General features: G+C 44.7%; 1 protein-coding gene across 5 annotated transcripts in view; it reads right to left on the minus strand.

The window, feature by feature from the left end:
• Positions 1-19,808, minus strand: part of AGBL1 (AGBL carboxypeptidase 1) — a 419,500-nt gene that overhangs the window by 301,309 nt on the left and 98,383 nt on the right. For all 5 annotated transcript variants that reach the window (XR_010794779.1, XM_066634750.1, XM_066634748.1 and 2 more), the window contains exons 11-15: positions 19,073-19,668; positions 17,147-17,230; positions 14,983-15,069; positions 13,921-14,069; positions 10,772-10,859 (exon numbers count right to left, since the gene is read on the minus strand). Coding sequence is in view for 4 of the 5 variants with exons in the window: in XM_066634750.1 (XP_066490847.1) it covers positions 10,772-10,859; positions 13,921-14,069; positions 14,983-15,069; positions 17,147-17,230; positions 19,073-19,668 (1,004 nt within the window). In the remaining variant the exon portion in view is untranslated. The remainder of the gene's footprint in view (positions 1-10,771; positions 10,860-13,920; positions 14,070-14,982; positions 15,070-17,146; positions 17,231-19,072; positions 19,669-19,808) is intronic.

Here is a 19,808-nt window from a genome sequence, read left to right on the forward strand (position 1 = left end):
GTACAAACTACAGATCTTAAGTTCAGCTTTTTCCTTCCATGTCCCTGCATGGTCTTTTGCGATGTATTTTTTTAAGTGCCCGCTTAAAGGCGGGTGGGAAAAGTTCCCCTCACAGCTGAAATGATGAGCCAATTCACGCTTTTCAGAGATTCTGTATCCTGGCAAATTGCACCCACAAGTACATTTCAGACAATAATTTTCCTCACCTCGCACCAATTATGCCATGGCTGAACCATCCTGTTTTGAAGGGCCAAGTGGCACTCCCCCCTCTCCATTTTTGACAAATGCTATCATCATTGTTGCATTAAAATGCAAAATACAAGAAGAGACCAAAAGAAGAGGCTATTTCAGCTGCTGAAATGTGTACAATCTTTTTATTTCCCTGGCATTATTGGGTGGGTGGGTGTTTTTTTCCTCTCAAGGGGTGGTGGTAAAGCTGCAAAATAATTATTCTTGTAAAATCCTATGGAATAATCCTCTCTCCTGTGTGCGAGACACCAAGGAACAATCTGTGACTTTACGCAAAATAATAAAAAGATGGAAGGTTTGGAGTCGCCAAAAAGACCTCTGAGAGCTATGTCCCTTAACCTGGAATCCATGCCCCAAGTTCCAATAGTTTCAGCGCTGGCCTTGTTGACTTACTGTGGTGACAAAATATCACTCTGCACATGTTCAGAGGCTTCCCTTAATATATATTAGGGGGGAAAAAACTCATTATGATGAGCCTATTGAAAACTAAAGAAAAACTCATTATGATGGGCCTATGGCCTGATCCAGTGGGGCTGTTCTTATGTTCTTATTATGAGAGCATATCTTGTGGGAATTGTCTATTGTCTGTGCATGATGGAGCACAATAAGGGGCTTTCTTTTTTTCACAGTGTGCCAGGGAGCAGAAGTAGACTCGTCATCCTGCCCGGGGAGAATATCCAAGACGGGTTTCAATTCAGCTAAAGGTAGCTATGACTAAAGCTTCAAGACTCTGGGCTCTTGAACACAAAGGGACTTACTTCTGAGTAAAAATGCATAGACTTGTGCTGCATGTCCCATTGATAGAGGTGAGTAAAAACAGTTCTATCTTTTCACATATTTTGGTGTTTTCCAAAGTTAGAAGTGCAGAAAGCCGTCTTGTGTGTTTAAATTCCAAGGGTGCATTATTATTATTATTATTATTATTATTATTATTATTAATTTTTTAAATTTATTTTATAAATTATTTATGTTTATAAATTATATAATTATAAATTATAATCACTTTAAAAGTGTACTAGGTAGATGATATAGGTGGTCACCAGATGCTCTCACTTTGCCACAAAGGGCTTTGTGATGCTGGAGCATGCCAGCAGCGCACACCCCAGCAATCCAAACCCCAGATAGGACTGGGCTGTTAATCACACTGGCCTCATTGTTTAAGGTTGGTTTCCTTGTTTCCCATTGTTTAAGGTTTCATTATTGGCTGTCATTCACGACAAAGAATGCACCCAGGAGTTATTTGATTTTTGTCTTGTGTATGAAGAAAAGCAATTGTTAACTGTTGGCAACCTTCAGTCTCGAAAGACTCTGGTATCGCGCTCTGAATGGTGGTTCTGGAACAGCGTCTAGTGTGGCTGAAAAGGCCAATTCGGGAGTGACAATCCCTTCCACACTGGGAGCAAGTGCAGTCTGTCCCTGGTCTGTCTCCCTGGCTGTGGGCCTTCCTTCTTTGCCTCTGAGCCTCAGACTGTTGGCCAAGTGTCTCTTCAAGCTGGGAAAGGCCATGCTGCACAGCCTGCCTCCAAGCGGGCCGCTCAGACGCCAGGGTTTCCCACCTGTTGAGGTCCACTCCTGAGGCCTTCAGATCCCTCTTGCAGATGTCCTTGTATCGCAGCTGTGGTCTACCTGTAGGGCGCTTTCCTTGCACGAGTTCTCCATAGAGGAGATCCTTTGGGATCCGGCCATCATCCATTCTCACGACATGACCGAGCCAACGCAGGCGTCTCTGTTTCAGCAGTGCATACATGTTGTGGCTATTATTCTGTAGGCACGTGTGTGCATGCAAATGATTGCAAGGTGGAGAGGGATGACTCTACCTGGATCCCATTGCCATCGGCAGCAATTTAGCTATTTGAAGAGAATTTACTTCCTCGTGCTAAAGTGCTTACAGCTCCAATTGGACCTCTTGGGTCTCCAAGTGTAGAAAAATGCCTGCTCCCATCCATAGGCTCTGTGAATTAGGAACCGTCATTTTTCAGTGAAATGTGCTCAGAAAGCTGCAGACTGATCTGTCAATGGTATTGACATTTGCGTAATTTTCTCCAGGATTACAATGATATGCTTAGGGCGGCGTGGATGGCAGTGAGAGTGCCAGGTTGCTGGAGAACCGGAGGCCCGGTCCTGCGCCAGCCCTTCCCCCACATACTGAGCCTATAGATGGTATGTTAGGTTCAAGGCTCAGCCTAATCAGGTGGGCCCTTGGCCAATGCCCTACCTGGACAACCCCTGGCCAACCCCTGATCTAGACAAGATTATTTTTCATAGAATCAGAGTTGGAAGTGCACTAAAAGGTCATCTAGTCCAACCCCCTGCCTGTAGCAGGAAACTCTCCTAGAACATCTCCAGCAGGTGCTTGTCGAGCCTCTACTTGAAGATTTCCAGTGAGGGAGAATCATCACCTTCCTTGGCAATCTGTTCTGCCACCAAACCACCCTTACTGTTTGAGACATACAAAATTATGCAGGGGATGGACAAAGTGGATAGGGAGAAGCTCTTTACACTCTCACATAATACCAGAACCAGGGGACATCCGCTCAAATTGAGTGTTGGGAGAGTTAGAACAGAGAAAATAAAATATTTCTTTACTCAGCGTGTGGTTGGTCTGTGGAACTCCTTGCTACAGGATGTGGTGATGGCATCTGGCCTGGGCGCCTTTAAAAGGGGATTGGACAAGTTTCTGGAGGAAAAATCCATTACGGGGTACAAGCCATGATGTGCATGTGCAACCTCCTGATTATAGAAATGGGATATGTCAGAATGCCAGATGCAAGGGAGGGCACCAGGATGAGGTCTCTTGTTATCTGGGGTGCTCCCTGGGGCATTTGGTGGGCCGCTGTGAGATGCAGGAAGCTGGACTAGATGGGCCTATGGCCTGATCAGTGGGGCTGTTCTTATGTTCTTAACTACAATTCCAAGGAGGCCTTGCAGGTCTCTTGTTATCTGGTGTGCTCCTTGGGGCATTTGGTGGGCTGCTGTGAGATACAGGAAGCTGGACTAGATGGGCCTATGGCCTGATCCAGTGGGGCTGTTCTTATGTTCTTAACTACAATTCCCAGAAAGCCTTGCAGGTCTCTTGTTATCTGGTGTGCTCCTTGGGGCATTTGGTGGGCTGCTGTGAGATACAGGAAGCTGGACTAGATGGGCCAGTGGGGCTATTCTTATGATCCAGTGGGGCTGTTCTTATGTTCTTATGTACTGTCAAGAATTTTTTCCTGATATCCAATCAGAATCTCTTCCCTTGCTGTTTCCACCCATTGGATTTAGTTCTACTTTCAGAGGCAGCTGAGAACAAAATTGTCCCTTCTTCTATATAATGTCCCTTCAGGTATTTCAGGAGCGCTATCATATCCCCTTCTCTTCTCCAGGCTGAACTTATCAAGTGCCCTCAACCTTTCCTCGGAGGGCTTGTTCTCCAGCCCTCTAATCATCCTTGTTGCAAAATGGCAGATGCGCTTCAATGTCAGTAAGTGTAAAGTCATGCACATTGGGGCAAAAAATCAAAACTTTAGATATAGGCTGATGGGTTCTGAGCTGTCTGTGACAGATCAGGAGAGAGATCTTGGGGTGGTGGTGGAAAGGTCGATGAAAGTGTCGACCCAATGTGCGGCGGCAGTGAAGAAGGCCAATTCTATGCTTGGGATCATTAGGAAGGGTATTGAGAACAAAACGGCTAGTATTATAATGCCGTTGTACAAATCTATGGTAAGGCCACACCTGGAGTATTGTGTCCAGTTCTGGTCGCCGCATCTCAAAAAGACATAGTGGAAATGGAAAAGGTGCAAAAGAGAGCGACTAAGATGATTACGGGGCTGGGGCACCTTCCTTATGAGGAAAGGCTACGGCGTTTGGGCCTCTTCAGCCTAGAAAAGAGACGCTTGAGGGGGGACATGATTGAGACATACAAAATTATGCAGGGGATGGACAGAGTGGATAGGGAGATGCTCTTTACACTCTCACATAATACCAGAACCAGGGGACATCCACTAAAATTGAGTGTTGGGCGGGTTAGGACAGACAAAAGAAAATATTTCTTTACTCAGCGCGTGGTCGGTCTGTGGAACTCCTTGCCACAGGATGTGGTGCTGGCGTCTAGCCTAGACGCCTTTAAAAGGGGATTGGACGAGTTTCTGGAGGAAAAATCCATTATGGGGTACAAGCCATGATGTGTATGCGCAACCTCCTGATTTTAGGAATGGGTTAAGTCAGAATGCCAGATGTAGGGGAGAGCACCAGGATGAGGTCTCTTGTTATCTGGTGTGCTCCCTGGGGCATTTGGTGGGCCGCTGTGAGATACAGGAAGCTGGACTAGATGGGCCTATGGCCTGATCCAGTGGGGCTGTTCTTATGTTCTTATGTTCTTATGTTGCTCTCCTCTGAACCTGCTCCAGTTTGGCTGCCTCTTTCTTAAAGTGGTGCCCAGAGCTGGACACAAAGTGCAGTTTAACCAATGCAGAGTAAAGTGGGAACTTTTCAACACAACTATTTGAGGTGGATCAGGCAGAGAGAGAGAGAGCGAGAGAGAGAGAGAGAGAGAGAGAGAGAGAGAGGGTGTCCAAAAATCACCCAGGGAACTTAACATATGACTGGCAATTTGAACTCAGTTCTCTTCCATCTAAGGTCAACACGGTAATCGTGAAGCTCAACAGAATCACAGCCCAGTATTTCATACCTAACACGTCCTGTGCTTGAAGATAAGTATCATTGAGTTCATTGAAAATTACTTCCATCCCTAAAACATTCCCTAAGCACAACATCCTTTGCAAAGCCAAAGGGGAGGGGGAACCAAGTGGTTAGAGAGAGAGTATATTAATTCAATTATCAATGCTATTAGCTATTAGCATGCAGACTCTCTTCACTTTGCTTTTGAGTCACTTTATAACAGTCAAATCCTAAAACCAGTCATTTCCCTTCAAATGCTCAGTGCAGCTTTGAATTCCCTTCAAATCCCAGCACAGCTGGCACCGTTGGTTAATTAATAATCACCATAATTATTATGGTTGCTATCATCATCACTTACTGCGCACATTGTTTTTCATGTCCGTAGTGCTTTACAAACACCGCTGAATTATTCTGCAAAAGTGCCTTCCTTTGGCTGAATTCTCTAGATCCAAAGGCAAGGCTCCTGTCATTATCCAGCATTCACAGGTAGTAAATGAAGAGTCAGGCTACATTTCACACAGGCTTTCCATCACTGAAACTCCCAGCAGTCTGTTGGGCAGTGGTTTGAGTTCAGTCAGTGAGTGGGTCAAAAGGGACAAGGTTAACATAAGAACATAAGAACAGCCCCAGTGGATCAGGCCATAGGCCCATCTAGTCCAGCTTCCTGTATCTCACAGCGGCCCACCAAATGCCCCAGGGAGCACACCAGATAACAAGAGACCTGCAAGGCCTCCTGGGAATTGTAGTTTAAGAACATAAGAACAGCCCCACTGGATCAGGCCACAGGCCCATCTAGTCCAGCTTCCTGGATCTCACAGCGGCCCACCAAATGCCCCAGGGAGCACACCAGATAACAAGAGACCTGCAAGGCCTCCTGGGAATTGTAGTTTAAGAACATAAGAACAGCCCCTCTGGATCAGGCCAAAGGCCAATCTAGTCCAGCTTCCTGCATCTCACAGCAACCCAGCACATGCCCCAGGGAGCACCCCAGATAACAAGAGACCTCATCCTGGTGCCCTCCCTTGTCATCCTGGTGCCCTCACTTGTCATCCTGGTGCCCTCTCTTGGGGAGGGCCAACCCCATAACACCTGGGAGAGATATTGTTCCAGGGGGTTCAATCTATTTTATTTTTCACATTTTTATACTGCCCATCCTCAAAGGAGCTCAGGGTGGTATACATGGTTCCTTCCCTCCTTTTGTCCTCACAATAACCTTGTGAGGTAGGTGAGGCTAAGAGATAGTGACTAGCCCAATGTCATGGCTGAACCGGGATTTGAACCTGGATCTTTCAGGTCTAAGTCCAACTGTGAAACTACTACACCATCCTGGCAATCCAGGAAAAGCATTGGGATTGGCCCGTCCATGAGGTCAACTGAGGCAGCAGTCTCAGGCAGAAGATTGGTGGGGAGCTCACACCCCCATCTCTCTTCACTGCTCTTCTTTCTCTCACTCTCAGTACTGGAAAAGGAAGAGGAAGCCAGAGCAGCCTCTTCCACTCCATTCCCCTCTTCCTTTCCCAGTCCAGGAGTGGGAGGGGAAGAGGCTGGGACATCACCAAGTAGAGAGGGGCAGTATATGGCAAACTGCCCAGGAGGTCTTGGGCCACGCCTGAAAAATACTACCATCACCCCTTAGTGCTGCAGGGGGCATATATATAGATATGCTATGGCCTGGTGGCACTGCACCTGCTTCTCATGCAGAAGCTCCAGGTTCAATCTCCAATGGCATCTGCAAGTAGGACTGGGAAAAGAGCTCAGCCTGAAACCCTGGAGAGACACTGACAGTCAGCACTGACATTGCTAAGCTAGATGGACCAATGGGGTGACTCAGCATGTTTCCAATGTCATAATAAATGCAGGAGACAACATGTCTGATTTGAGAAGGGCCACAGTCCAATGGCAGATCTCCTGTCTTGCATGCAGAAGCTCCAGTCATTCCCTGGCAACTCCAGGTAGGACTGAGAAAGGCCTTTCTTGGAAACACTGCAGAGCTGTTGCCAGTCAGTGCTGAATGGAGCACTGGACTCAGTGGACCAAGCGTATGACACTATTCTTCTATTCTTGAAAACAAAGGAAGAAGCTGGAGGAGATGGTGGTAGATTGTGACCTTCTGTGCTATGAATACAAGACCTCCTGTGAATAGCATCTCTCTCTCTCTCTCTCTCTCTCTCTCTCTCTCTCTCTCTCATTCTTGTGTCACCAAGGACACTGAATAGCCAGGAAGCAGAAAAATAATAATAAACTAAATAATGACTACATTTGTAGTGATCTGGACAGAATTTCAACTGACCTACAAAGGAAAATTTCAGCATCCAATTACTAAGCCCTTGAGCCATCCAGCTCAGGTGGGGTTAGACAATGATCTGGAAACAGACTGTGGAACGCAATACGCGGACGTGTCATTGCACTCCTCTGGCCTCACCGCTGTTCTTCCCTGAATAATCAGCTGAAAAGGAACATTATTGCTCTGTGTGTAATAAATGTAAACAGTTGCCAAGATACTGAGCAGCGAATTAGATCATTTTGGAGTGGCTGATGCTGCTATTGCAACTACGTGACTTTTTTTTTTGTCTCAAGCAAATGTATTACTGACACTTCGTGGGCAGGTAATAAAATGGAGCGACAGTATCCATGAGACTCCTTATGAGAGAAGCGCTTCTAATCATTTCCATAGCGCACGAGGGAGAGGTCAGGGAAGGTGATGGTGGAGCTGTGGGCGGCCACATCCGTCTTCACGAGTGAGCCATTCCTGCTTCTCCACACCCAAGAAGATGAATGGAATGGGAAATCAGACAGGATGTCTAAACAGACACAGTTGCCTACAGTTCACTTTCCACACTGCTTCGATTCAGAGAAGTAACTCCGAGACTGTGAGAAGCAAAAAAGGGATGGCACTGAAATCTTGGAAAAGTGGCAGATTTTTGAGGGAAGATGAATGAGTTTTTATGAGACAAAAGACTTGACAATGACTCCGTGCACATCCTGGAGGGCACAGTTTGACAAATTCAATACATGGATTAAATAATTAAAGGTAGAGACTAGCCATGATGCTCCACCTCAGATTTCAAGCATCTAGTCCTCATTTTGTCAACTCGTCAGTCTTTGGCATGGGTGGACTTCTTTGCGGTCTCCCCCATCTTATATCTCATATCCCTTTGGGGCAGGGAGCTTCAAGTCTTCTTCTGGACAAATGCCAAGGACACTTATGGTGCATGTGGCACAGAATCAGTAAAATGCCAAAGACATTTATGGTGCATATGGCACAAAACCAGTGTCCCCAGTCCTAGCTAATTTCCTGAGCAGGCTTCAAGTTGGTTGCTCCTTCAGCTGTTCATAACAATAATAGTAATCATTTATATATATAGATTATTTCAAGAATCCTTACGGCAACCCTTAGGGAGGTTGGTAACATTACACACACACACACACACACATGCAGTTGGTTCCATTAAGGCCACTTAGTGAGTTCCTTGCAGGAGTGAGATATGGTAAAGTTCAGAACTCAAGTCTTTAAAGCCACTTTGCTCTGATAGGGCATCCTAGACCTCCTTCCTCAGCTCTTTGTGCCATTCTAAAATTGAGGATCATCACCTGGGGATGTGGTGATGTCCTCACACTATGTGGACTGGACGACCTGCTCCCCAAATGGAAGATCCATTAAAATGAGAGATTTAAGATATCTAACTCATCAAAGTTTGGATGACAAATGAAGAATTCTGCTACTGCAGACACTTCCTCTCAAGTGGGACACTCTGATTAACCAAAGAAATGTTATGATGCGTGAACCTGCAAAAAAAACAGCCGATTAGAGGAAACAGACATTTGGGCAACTGTGATGCTAGATAAATTTATGGATGGATAGGAATCAGATGATGGAGATCAAACGATGTCTTCCCAAAGCACATTAATCCAGCATGCTACATATTCAGGAGGGGATAAAAATAAGCCAGTCCTATCCTATCATCTGCAGCCTATCCCTCTCCAGATTATGATTAAGAACTTAATTGCACTTTCACAGTTTAATCGCACCAGTCAGCTGCTATTTAATCACTGCACAATAACGGCCTTGTTAATGACATTAGGGGCCATTATGACCGTAATCAGCCTTTAAGCCTTGCATGGCTTACAGCTGCTTGTGCCGAGTCTGCCAGCATTTGGCAAGCTTGCTCATGCTGGGAGAAGCCAGAGGTAAAAGAGCCATGCATGTTTTTTTTAAAAAAAGGGGGGGGGGAGAGATGACCTCATTGACTGGGGTGCTAACAGGCTCAAAAAAAGAGAGATGAGGTCTGGTATGGTGCAATGGGCACTCTTCTTAATGACAAGTTGCCAGCAAGGACACTTGAGATGCATACTATGTACTTAATCTCACAAAGAGTAAAAACAAGACAAAACAAAATATGCATTGGAATGGACTATAAAACAGCATGGCCCTATCAATGTCAGAAGTAAGCCTCATTGTTCAATGGGGCTAACTCTCAGCAAAGTGTGTATAAGATTGCATCCTTATTCTATTATCCGCTGCAGGCTAAATTCAGTGAGAGCAAATTGCTTTGAAGCATAGCCTTTATCAGAGCTTATGGTTCAAGTTTTAAGAGTATATGGGGGGATCTAGAGTCATAGTTTTTAGAGGGGGGTGGAACTTGAAGAGGGGCCAAAACTCACCCCCACTACATTTCCTCCTCAGTAACTGGCAGTTGCTATTTCCCCCCGAAGACCCTAGAACATAGAAGCCCCTAGAACAGCCACCTTGGGTGCCCTTCGGGGAGAAAGGTGGATTACAAATCTAATAAATAAATAAGTAAATAGTGTCACACTGATTGGCACTTCTAGTGGAAATGATGGCTACCAAGAGAGGCTGTCATTTTGTTCTAAGAATCATCACTGGATCAATGCCATATCACAATGTAGCATAAATCTGGGAACTTTGGGAGGAAAAAATGCTATGGGGGGTACAGAGAGAGAGAGAGAGAGAGAGAGAGGAGCAAGCAGAATAGAGTGAAAAAGAATAAGGGCTGGCGAGGGAAAAACGACATGTTATATTGGAGCACCATGTTTGGAACTCTCCATGCAATTTTCTTCTTGTAAAAACAACCAAAGCAAACCAAAGGGGGGAGGGGTCCCAACCCTTTCCCTCCCCTTTCCCTCCCTGAGCCATAAATTGCTCTCTCCTAACTCTGAAGTTGTGGAGGGGAAAACTTACAAACACAAAAGTTTTTCCCCTTAGGGTTTAATGCAGCTGTTCCGAAACTGTGGGTCCAGCTCCCGCTAGTGGGGCATGACCCAATTTTTGTGGTTTGTGAAACTGACAGGGCAGATTAGGTATGTGCATCAAGGTAACTGCTACTTGGGGGGGAGCACTGCTGCCCAATCACCATTGCAGCCACACCCCCTGGCATTTATAAATCAGGCAGCAGCCTCTAGGGCCTCTAAAATGTTTGGGAAGCAGGGGACTAATCTTCAGGGAAGGTTGATTTAAGTCAGTGCAGTGATGTGAGATGAGTCACGTGGACCCCTCCCTCCCATGCGATGGTCCTCATCCACATTGGGAGCTCCGCAGCTGCCTTACAAGAATAAAAGTACACAGATAGTTTCAGCCACAGAGCTGCAGTCTAAGATGGGAATGTAAGGAAATGTTAAAAGATGGCATTTCGTAGAACACTTGATGTCCCTTGAAGCGCAGAAGAAAAGACTGGCTGCTTATCTCCCATGGTGTTTTTCCCCCCCTAAGCTCTGTCATTTTCATGTACATGAGGATGAAATAGGTGTTGTCAGCAGCTGAGAGTTAATGGGGTGACTGATTAGCACAGAGGAGGTAGGAAAGCCCAAACAACACGCTGGAAGGGGTGGGGGGGTGTGCACTTACTTGTAGTAACAGATATCATAGCCCACCCGAATCCAGTGAGGTCTGCCCTGGAGAGCTTCCTTCACTGAATACATGACCGGCTGCATGCCTACACAAAACAAAGGCAGTTCGAAAAGGCGACATCACTTCCTCTGCGGTGCGACAGGAACGCAACACCAAATACTTTGCTAGACAGATGTGACTTTTTTGTTGTTCAGTGGGACATGCAACCTCACTGCGCTTCCATCTAAATGCACCTCTTTCTCCCCAGGTTCTTGGAAGAGGCTGGGGAAGGGGCGTAACATTCTGCAAGACTGAAACAGAGGGTGGTTGGGTGCACCTCACTAATTTGGCTGGCCTTCTATGATGTCACCAAGAAATCTCTTAACACTTTCCTCAATCCTTGGAGCACATGTGCAGTTTTACATCCCCCATTGATAGGATGACATATTAAAAGTTAAAAGCCTGTACAGTGTACTGAAAAATAGAAGACATGGACAGCCCAGCTGAAACATTGAGAGAGGGGTAAACCTGACGGCTGAACCAACGCTTAATTTGCCAGTATTTACATCTGTCCTTTCAGTGGTAAGGCCAAGAGGAAGATGAAATTGCCCCATGGTTGAGAGGAGCATGTTGTGAGCTCAAAACAAAGATAAGGTTCAAGGACACCTGTACACTCACAACATACAGAGAGACAGGACAGTTGCCAGGATTGGTTTTCACTTTTCTTGGCATTCCTTATATGTTTCAATTATTTTTTAAAAAAAAACTTTTGTCAAGGAAATATGGGAGCTATAAGAACCCGCTCAAGAAAACCACATCACAACGACCACACCAGAGAAGGCATCAGTGAAAGGGGGTCCCCTTAGTGTACATTTTTGCTGCTACCTCTCAAAGCACTCCCTCCACCCCAAGGCCAGTAGCTGATGGCTGCCACTGCAGGAATGCACCACGCCAAGGCACCATAGGAGAGCACTGTTACTCCCTCTAGGCAAGGACACCTTTCCACCCACTTTTTCTTCCTCCATCACTGAAATACCCTCATTAATATAATATCAATCAGATAAATATTATCAATAAAACATGAGTATCGCTTTCACATCAGGTATACAATGAAAATCAAAAATAGAATGAGAAGGACTGGGGGAAAAATAGCTAGATGACTGTAGAAACCCGGAAGACTGAATTGGGAGAAAAATTTTGCAGGTCTCTGTGCTTTCAGACTTTTTGCCTCCATCTACCATATTTTCAAAAGTTATTACAGCACTCAACAAGAGGACTAAACAAAAAGAAAATGGAATGCTCACATTCTAAGAAAAGGCTACAGCCCATGTACAAGTTCAATGTCACAACAGGGCAAGGAGCTACACAAGATCCCTGGTAGCAACAGTAACTCAAATTGAATTGATACGGAACACCCATTTCAAGTCTGGTGATACTATGAAGAAGGTGGCAACCAATGTTGCTGACCTCAATCAGACAGTACACACATACATTCCTGAAACTCTTGAAAACTTGTATCTGGATGTATCTCTTGGTGGAAAAAAAATCATCTTGTGTTGTGCAATGTCTTTCTGTGGCATTTCATCACACCATATGCCACTCATCACCTGATGCTGTGGTTGCCAGTGCTAAACGTATGAATGTGTACAGGGAGCTATGACAGAATGTGTGTACAATATGTAATTAGCTTGTAATTAGAACAGCATGTAAATAGCCTGTGGAACCCCTTGTTACAGGATGTGGTGATGGCATCTTGCCTACATGCCTTTAGAAGGGAATTTGAAAAATTTCTGGAGGAAAAGTCCATCAAAGAATACAAGCCATGACAGGTATGTGCAACCTTGTGGTTTTAGAAATAGGCAACCTCAGAATGTCAGGTGCAAGGAAGGGTGCCAGGATGCAGACCTCCTGTCATCTTGTGTGCCCTTGAGGCATCTGGTGGGCCACTGTGAGATATGGGAAGCTGGACTAGATGGGCCTTTGGCCTGATCCAGCAGGGCTCTTCTTCTGTTCTTTTGTATCTGTGTGTCTTCATTCTGTCAAACATTTTTTTTTCCCTTTGACTCACTCCCCTATTTTTCCACACATATCAATATTTGGTACTATAGTGTGCAATTATACAACAATGAGTGAACCAATCAAAGCTTCAGCCCTCACCCCAAGGTATCCAAAACCCTGCAGTGCCAACAACTGAGAACATTAATTTCTAAAATACAGGATTATTGGAAGTATTTGAAAAACAGTGAATGTGGTGGAATTATCCACAGAGAAAATGTTCTGTCAATAACCTTCCTTTACTGGGAGTAGCAATAGGTGATGCATATAGATATAAAGATACAATTAACTAGTCAGAGTAAAGTAAGGAAAATCTATCCTACAATAAGTGCAACAACTGCTATGATCAGCTATTCTGTTTCTGCTCCATATGGAGAAGTATGGACCAACTTCATCCAGTTGAAGGGTCTGAGATTCCCCAATCTCCAAAAGGACACTGCCATAGAATATGTCAGAATTTCGATACTGATTGGTGTGGTCTAGAGCTTCACCACTTCATAATAGGGCTGGAGGAAATCATCTGATCTCCTTCCTTCTGGTCCCCTGTGGCCAACCAAGAAGTCAATGAGGTCTAGCCTACCATGTTCATGCTTATAAGTCTGCTACAAACATCTAACTTTCTGATCTTTTACATTTGGAGCACTTCTGATGTAGGACAGTACTCAAAACAGGAGATCCCCTACTTGCATTTGAAAGTAGTACAGTCCCATTGTAAGGGTTGCACCAGATGCTTTTCATTATGAAAAGTGGGGAGTGGGAATAACATTGTTCTGTAAAAACTGGTGTTTGCATAGGGAACTTCCTGCAACCCTTTATTTAACTGCTGTAAGAAGGAGGAGCTATGGCTTAGGGGTAGACCATCTGCTTTGCAAGCAGAAGATCTGTTTCAGTTCCTGGCTGCATCTCCAGGAAGGGATGGGACAAGACTCCCCCCTGGAGAGCAAAGGAAGGAAGGAGAAGGAACAAACCCCCGAACACCACAAGTTCAAGCCTCTTCAGTTACATAGATCAGACACTTCAGGGTTAAACCACTTGCTTTCCTAAAATCAGAGGACTGAACATGTCCAGGATGGGAACCTGTTCTCCCCACACACATCACAATAGGCTCTTACCAAAGTTGAACTGGCTGTTGGGCTTCTCACAGTTGATGATGTTGAAACAATAGGGGGCGACTGTCTTCATGCCGCTGACTTCAAAGTAGAACCATTGATGGTGTTGGGAGCTGTTGACGTCAGCATTGAGGATCAAGTCATACTCAAACCTGGACAGCAAGCCACAGCAGTGGAATGTTAGGATTTAGAAATGTGCAAAACAAAGATTCATTTTTCATTTTATTTGTTTTTCTGCTAGTTCATTTTGTTATTGATTAATTTTTTTTTTCTCATCTTGTCATTTTAATTTGGTTTTGAGGGGAACTGTTGCATCTCACCTAGATATGCCCAGGTTAGCACTGGAATGAGTTCACACATGCATTGAAAATGTGCAGGACCCATCTCACACAGTTCAGTCCAAAATCTCAGAGTGGGGAACCTTCAGCCACATCTGCTTCAGAATCCTGGCCCACATCTGCATATGACCCCTATGCTACTATTGCAAGCTGCTAATATTGGTAAGCATAGCATCGGAAATTGGTCAGGATGAGTTACAAGCAGGGGACCCACAACAACAGAGACCCCCATTGCCAAGGGCAGCAGTAGTGCTCAAAGTGCCATCGGGGACAGGGCAGGGACATCACTGAGGGCCAGTGCAGAACTTTGCACCAGGGCCCCTAGCCATTCGGCATTGGCAGTGAGTACTGCAGTTTATGCTTTGTGCCTTTAAGTGCCAGGTGCTGTTCATTTTCATCTTTCTGTCTTTCTCAAAAATGGATGATATTTGCTGATGGTAAATTAGTGATCCTGGGAAGTTAATTTTCTGCTCTTTTGGTAGAACATTTAAGTAATATGTTTTTAAAGTATCACTTTATAATGTGCACTGTAGAGTTAATCATCATTGTTCATATCAAGCTATTATGTTCAAAGGAACAAACTATACATAGATTTTTCCCACCCTCCTGAAAACAGGTGTAGGAGTCTATTTATTATGTGAAAAAGGTGGTATTACATAGTGACTGTTCTTCATGCCACATTTCTTTCGGCTCGCCCAGCCTTCCTGGGGATGATGTTACTACTTACTCCCGTATTTGAATGGCCTTGCGGAGGTTCCCGGATTCAAATCTGGAGAAGAACTTCAGACAGTCTGGAGCACCAGAGCTTAAGGAGCTGAAACAAGATGCAGTAGGGTTCTTGAAAGGTTCTGTAGCATGGAGGAGAAGCAGCTACTCCAGTGACTCATTAGGGAAATAAATACAAGGCATTTGGGAACTGCAGAAATGCAGCTAGCTAACAAATGAGTCAGTCCCCCATAGGATGACTGCAAAATTCATGCTCTCCTTCCTCCTCCTCCAGTTTCAACACAGTTGGAAGCAGGAGAAAAGATTCCCCAAGGCTCACATACTTGATTTATGGAATTCAATGCCATAAAATGGTGGTGACGGCCCCTAGATTTGACAGCTTTAAAATGGGTTTAGACAAATTAATGGAGGAAGAGAAGTCTACTTATGCTTGAGAGTCAGGATGGTGTAGTGGTTCCAGCATTGGGCTTAAGACCTGGAAGATCCAGGTTCAAATCCCTGCTCCGCTATGAAATTGAGTGACCTGGGTGACCTTGGACCAGTCACTATCTCTCAGCCCAGTGGCATAGCTGGGGAGGGGAGGTAAAACAAAAAGTACTGCAAGCACCGCAATGCAGTATGTAAGCAACCTCTCCCACTCGCTGTCAGAGACATTCCAGGCAGTGATTGCAATGTACGAGTGCTCATTGAATCAAATGGCAAATCCTGCATATTGCTATCACTGCCCAGAAGGGATCCAATGGCAAGTAGGAGGGGCCACTTACATGGTGCATTGCAGCACCTGCAATACTTGCTGTTCTGCCCTCCTCTTGCTCCACTACTGTCTCTGTCTAACCTATCTCACAGGGTTGTTGTGAAAACAAAAAAAGGACGAAAAGAACCATGTGCACCACCCTGAACTCCTTGAAGGAAGGGTGGTATAAAAACGTGGAAAAATAAATAAATAAAACCTCCATTTTCAGAGGAAGTATACCACTAAATACCAACTGAACATAAGAAAGCTGTCTTACAGTGAGTCCCTTGGTCCGGCTAGTTCAATCTTGTAACAGCTGCTCTCCAGGGTTTCAGGCAGGACTCTTTGCCAGCCCACCCTGGCAATGCCAGAGACCAAATTTGGGATCATTTGCATGTGAGGGGTGCAACATGGGGGGGGGAATATGGCCCTCATATTTTCCCTGCAATTTCCTGTAACAGCCTTTTAAATCAAGCATGGCTTCTTGTGTTTATTTGTGTGCAAACCTCGATCGGAAAAAACACACAGAGAGGAATTTGTGACAGTTGTCCCACCATTGGGAAACTCATCTCCATGGAGATATGCCAAGGCTTAAGTTCAAGGATTTGCCACAAGTGCTGAAAGACCTTTTTCATTTGGGCTGGCTTTCAGCATCTCGGAGTGGGGGCTGTTGATAAAAATATCAGTGCTAACGTGTTACATTTCATTTGATTTCCCACTGGCCATCCTATTTTACATGGATTGTTGCACGCCTCAAGGCTTTGGGATGAAGGAGGTTCCAATGCCCCGTCACATTGCCATGTATACTCCAGAATACTCCATGAATACTCCAGAGATTACTTTCATCTATTTCTCCCTGGATGTTGCAGTACAAAAATGCTCATTCTTACAACACCAAATGCATCTGGAATCCTCCATTTTATTGTTCACATATCCAAATTTAATGCACAAAAGCATTGTGCATGTAAAGCTTACCAGTTTCCAGTTCCATCACACCATTCATTTCATACATTGCTGAAGCACACGTGTGCATTGATAAAACACTGCAGCAAAGCAATCTTTAACCAATTGTATGCATGACTACATTTTGATGAGACTGTATGCATGTCTATACCAAGATGCTTTCAGTGTGGTGTGTTACCAAGGTGCAAGAGAACAGACAAGCATCCATAAAGCCCTTCACATAAAGAATTTTGATGTGATGTGTATGATCACATCTAGATTACTTTTTTGTGGTGTTTTATCAATCCATACTTATGCACTGAAGATGCAGGGAGAGGGAAGATGTAAATGAACTAAAGGAATTGGAGACTGCAGCCATGATACAGTACATGGTCCAACTCCAGGACAGAAATCAGAAATTCTCCTAGTTAAATAATGGAACTGAGGACATTCGCTCCTCACTTTCTGGAACTAGAAGAAAGATACTGACCTTGGGCAATCTGAGTCAAAGACAACTTGATCTATTTTATCCCTAGGCTGGATGAGACGACGCACATCTTCAAATATTTTGGCCCTGTGAAGACAAAAATAAGACTTGAACACATGCAGCAGTTGTGGGTGGTAGAACACTGAGGTGGTAGAAAGGACTGTACCACTTTGGGCTGCATGAGGGAGGAGAATTACTTCTGACCACTCCCCCACATGAAGAAAAGCTCCCTGCAAATATAAAAAGTTGTACAGCAAGGAAATAGATTTAAAACTCATTCTTTTGTCTGCTTTCTCTGTTATCCCACACGCATGTGAGTGCACGCAGGCTTGAATGCACTACAGATGCCCAGTACATTTATTTCAGCAGGAAAATTAATCTGAAGTTCATCTTCTAAACTGTTTTGAAATTGCTTGTGAAGATAGACAATTCCAGTGCACAGACAGGTAGTTTCACTTAAAAGGGGGGAAGGTAGGAGATGCTTGTGAGGTTATAATTCAACCTCATCAAAATGGCACTCCAGTTCACTTGAAAAGAAACATGTTTTTTTTATTAATTTTTATCTCCCCCATTCTTCAAGAAACTGAGTGCGGCACACATGTTTATCACCACTCCCTGTCGCAAGCACACTTTTATTCTAACAACCCTCAGAGAGAGAGAGAGAGAGAGAGAGAGAGAGAGAAAGAAAGAAAATATTTATTTACTCAGCGTGTGGTCGGTTTGTGGAACTCCTTGCCACAGGATGTGGTGATGGCGTCTGGCCTAGACGCCTTTAAAAGGGGATTGGACAAGTTTCTGGAGGAAAAATCCATTATGGGGTACAAGCCATGATGTGTATGCGCAACCTCCTGATTTTAGAAATGGGCTATGTCAGAATGCCAGATGCAAGGGAGGGCACCAGGATGAGGTCTAGTGTTATCTGGTGTGCTCCCTGGGGCATTTGATGGGGCTGCTGTGAGATACAGGAAGCTGGACTAGATGGGCCTTTGGCCTGATCCAGTGGGGCTGTTCTTAGGTTCTTATGAGAGAGACTGGCCCAAAATGTTGCATTTCTAAGCAGGGATTTGAACCTATGTCTTCTAGGTCACAGTCCCACACTCTAGCCACTGCTAAAGGCCTTGCATTTTGCACCTCCTCCAGCATAACCTGGGCTCTGGAGTCACACGCAGCTCACATCCTTATGCATTCAAGACAATTCTGAATGGTTGCTCCCATCAACATCTACTGTTGAAACAGGACCAATAGCTCCCAATTGGGCCCCACACCTTAGGGCCTCCTGTGCTAGGGTCATTTATATTAAAATGTGTTTAGAACAGTGATTCCTGAACTATGGGTTGGGATCTACTCATGTGGCATAACCTGATTTTTGGTGGGTCACCAAAGGGTGAGGGAAAGATCAGACAACTAATAGCCTCAAGCCCTGAAGCTATTCAAAAATCAGCTGCTAATTACACTGTAAAGAGTTCAGCTCCTGCAGTTTGCTAGCATGTGAAAATATAGGAAGGTAAATGTTTGTGGGTCATTCTTTCTGGTTATTAATACTAATAAATAAAAGAAATATTAGTTCTTTCTAGATTTATTTCTTTAAAAGTTGGGTATTCCTCGGTGGGTCCCGACAGAGTGTTGTTTTAAAGAGTGGGTCCTGGTGCTAAAAAGTTTGGGAACCACTGGCTTAGATTCATTTGGTTCATTAACTCACATGCACTTTTTAAGCACACATTTTGATTGCTTTCCATTCTACCATAGAGATGTCAAGTCTATAGTAAGTTTTATTTATATCTCTTCTACAGACCTTGGCTATGAACCTGGGGCCCTTCATAAAATGTTTCGAATTGTGCCTCACAGCTCCTAAGGCCAGCCCTGTGTTGAAGTACACAGAAAATGGAGCCCAAACTCACACCTACTGTTCTGGTAAAAGAAGAGACTTACTTTTGGATTCCATATCTCCTTGGCTGTAGAGACTGGCTATAAGGAGGAGGTTGATGGCCCCAGAAATCTGGGAATGCCAACACTCTGTAGCCTGGTATGGACCTTGTGCAGCCAGCCCTTGACATGTAGAACCAAGGGTTATGGAAAGAAATATTCCCCGGGTGTCTCTCGAGAAGCTTTCTCACCACCTCAGAAGACTCCACTGTCTTTGGGCGATGAGGCCTGCAGGAATTCATGCGCTGAACATAGGGAGTTCTTCTGTCATGGGATGCCTCTTTGGGAAGTGGGTGCAGCCAGCTTCTATGGGCTGGGTCTGAGCCTTGAGCTTCATTGGAGGAATCCACCAAGGGCTCTAATTCCTCCTGAGTCACTTTTCCAGTTTTTTGCGACGGTTTCTCTTTCCTCACCCAGCTCTGCAGTGGACCCCGGAAAGCTCTCCTTGGTATTTTTCCAACTGTGGTAACTTGGTCCTTCTCTTTGCATTTTTGCTCATTCTTTGGAGAAGCAGTACTTGGAATGACATGGAAGCAGGAACATGTCAGGGTCCCAGGGATGTCCTCAGAACTCAGATCATCTTCCAGCTCAGGCTCCGACTCCTGTATACAGTATAGAAAAGACACAAACTCATGGGGCTCTTTTCATAAAGTTCTCTGTTTGAAATTTGTTGATTAATAAGCTATTGAGCTGGTGACAGAAACAAGTTTCTATCTAATGAAACAAAATGTCAATACACAAC

Source organism: Tiliqua scincoides, chromosome 8, assembly GCF_035046505.1.
Source record: "Tiliqua scincoides isolate rTilSci1 chromosome 8, rTilSci1.hap2, whole genome shotgun sequence".
Taxonomy (NCBI): domain Eukaryota; kingdom Metazoa; phylum Chordata; class Lepidosauria; order Squamata; family Scincidae; genus Tiliqua; species Tiliqua scincoides.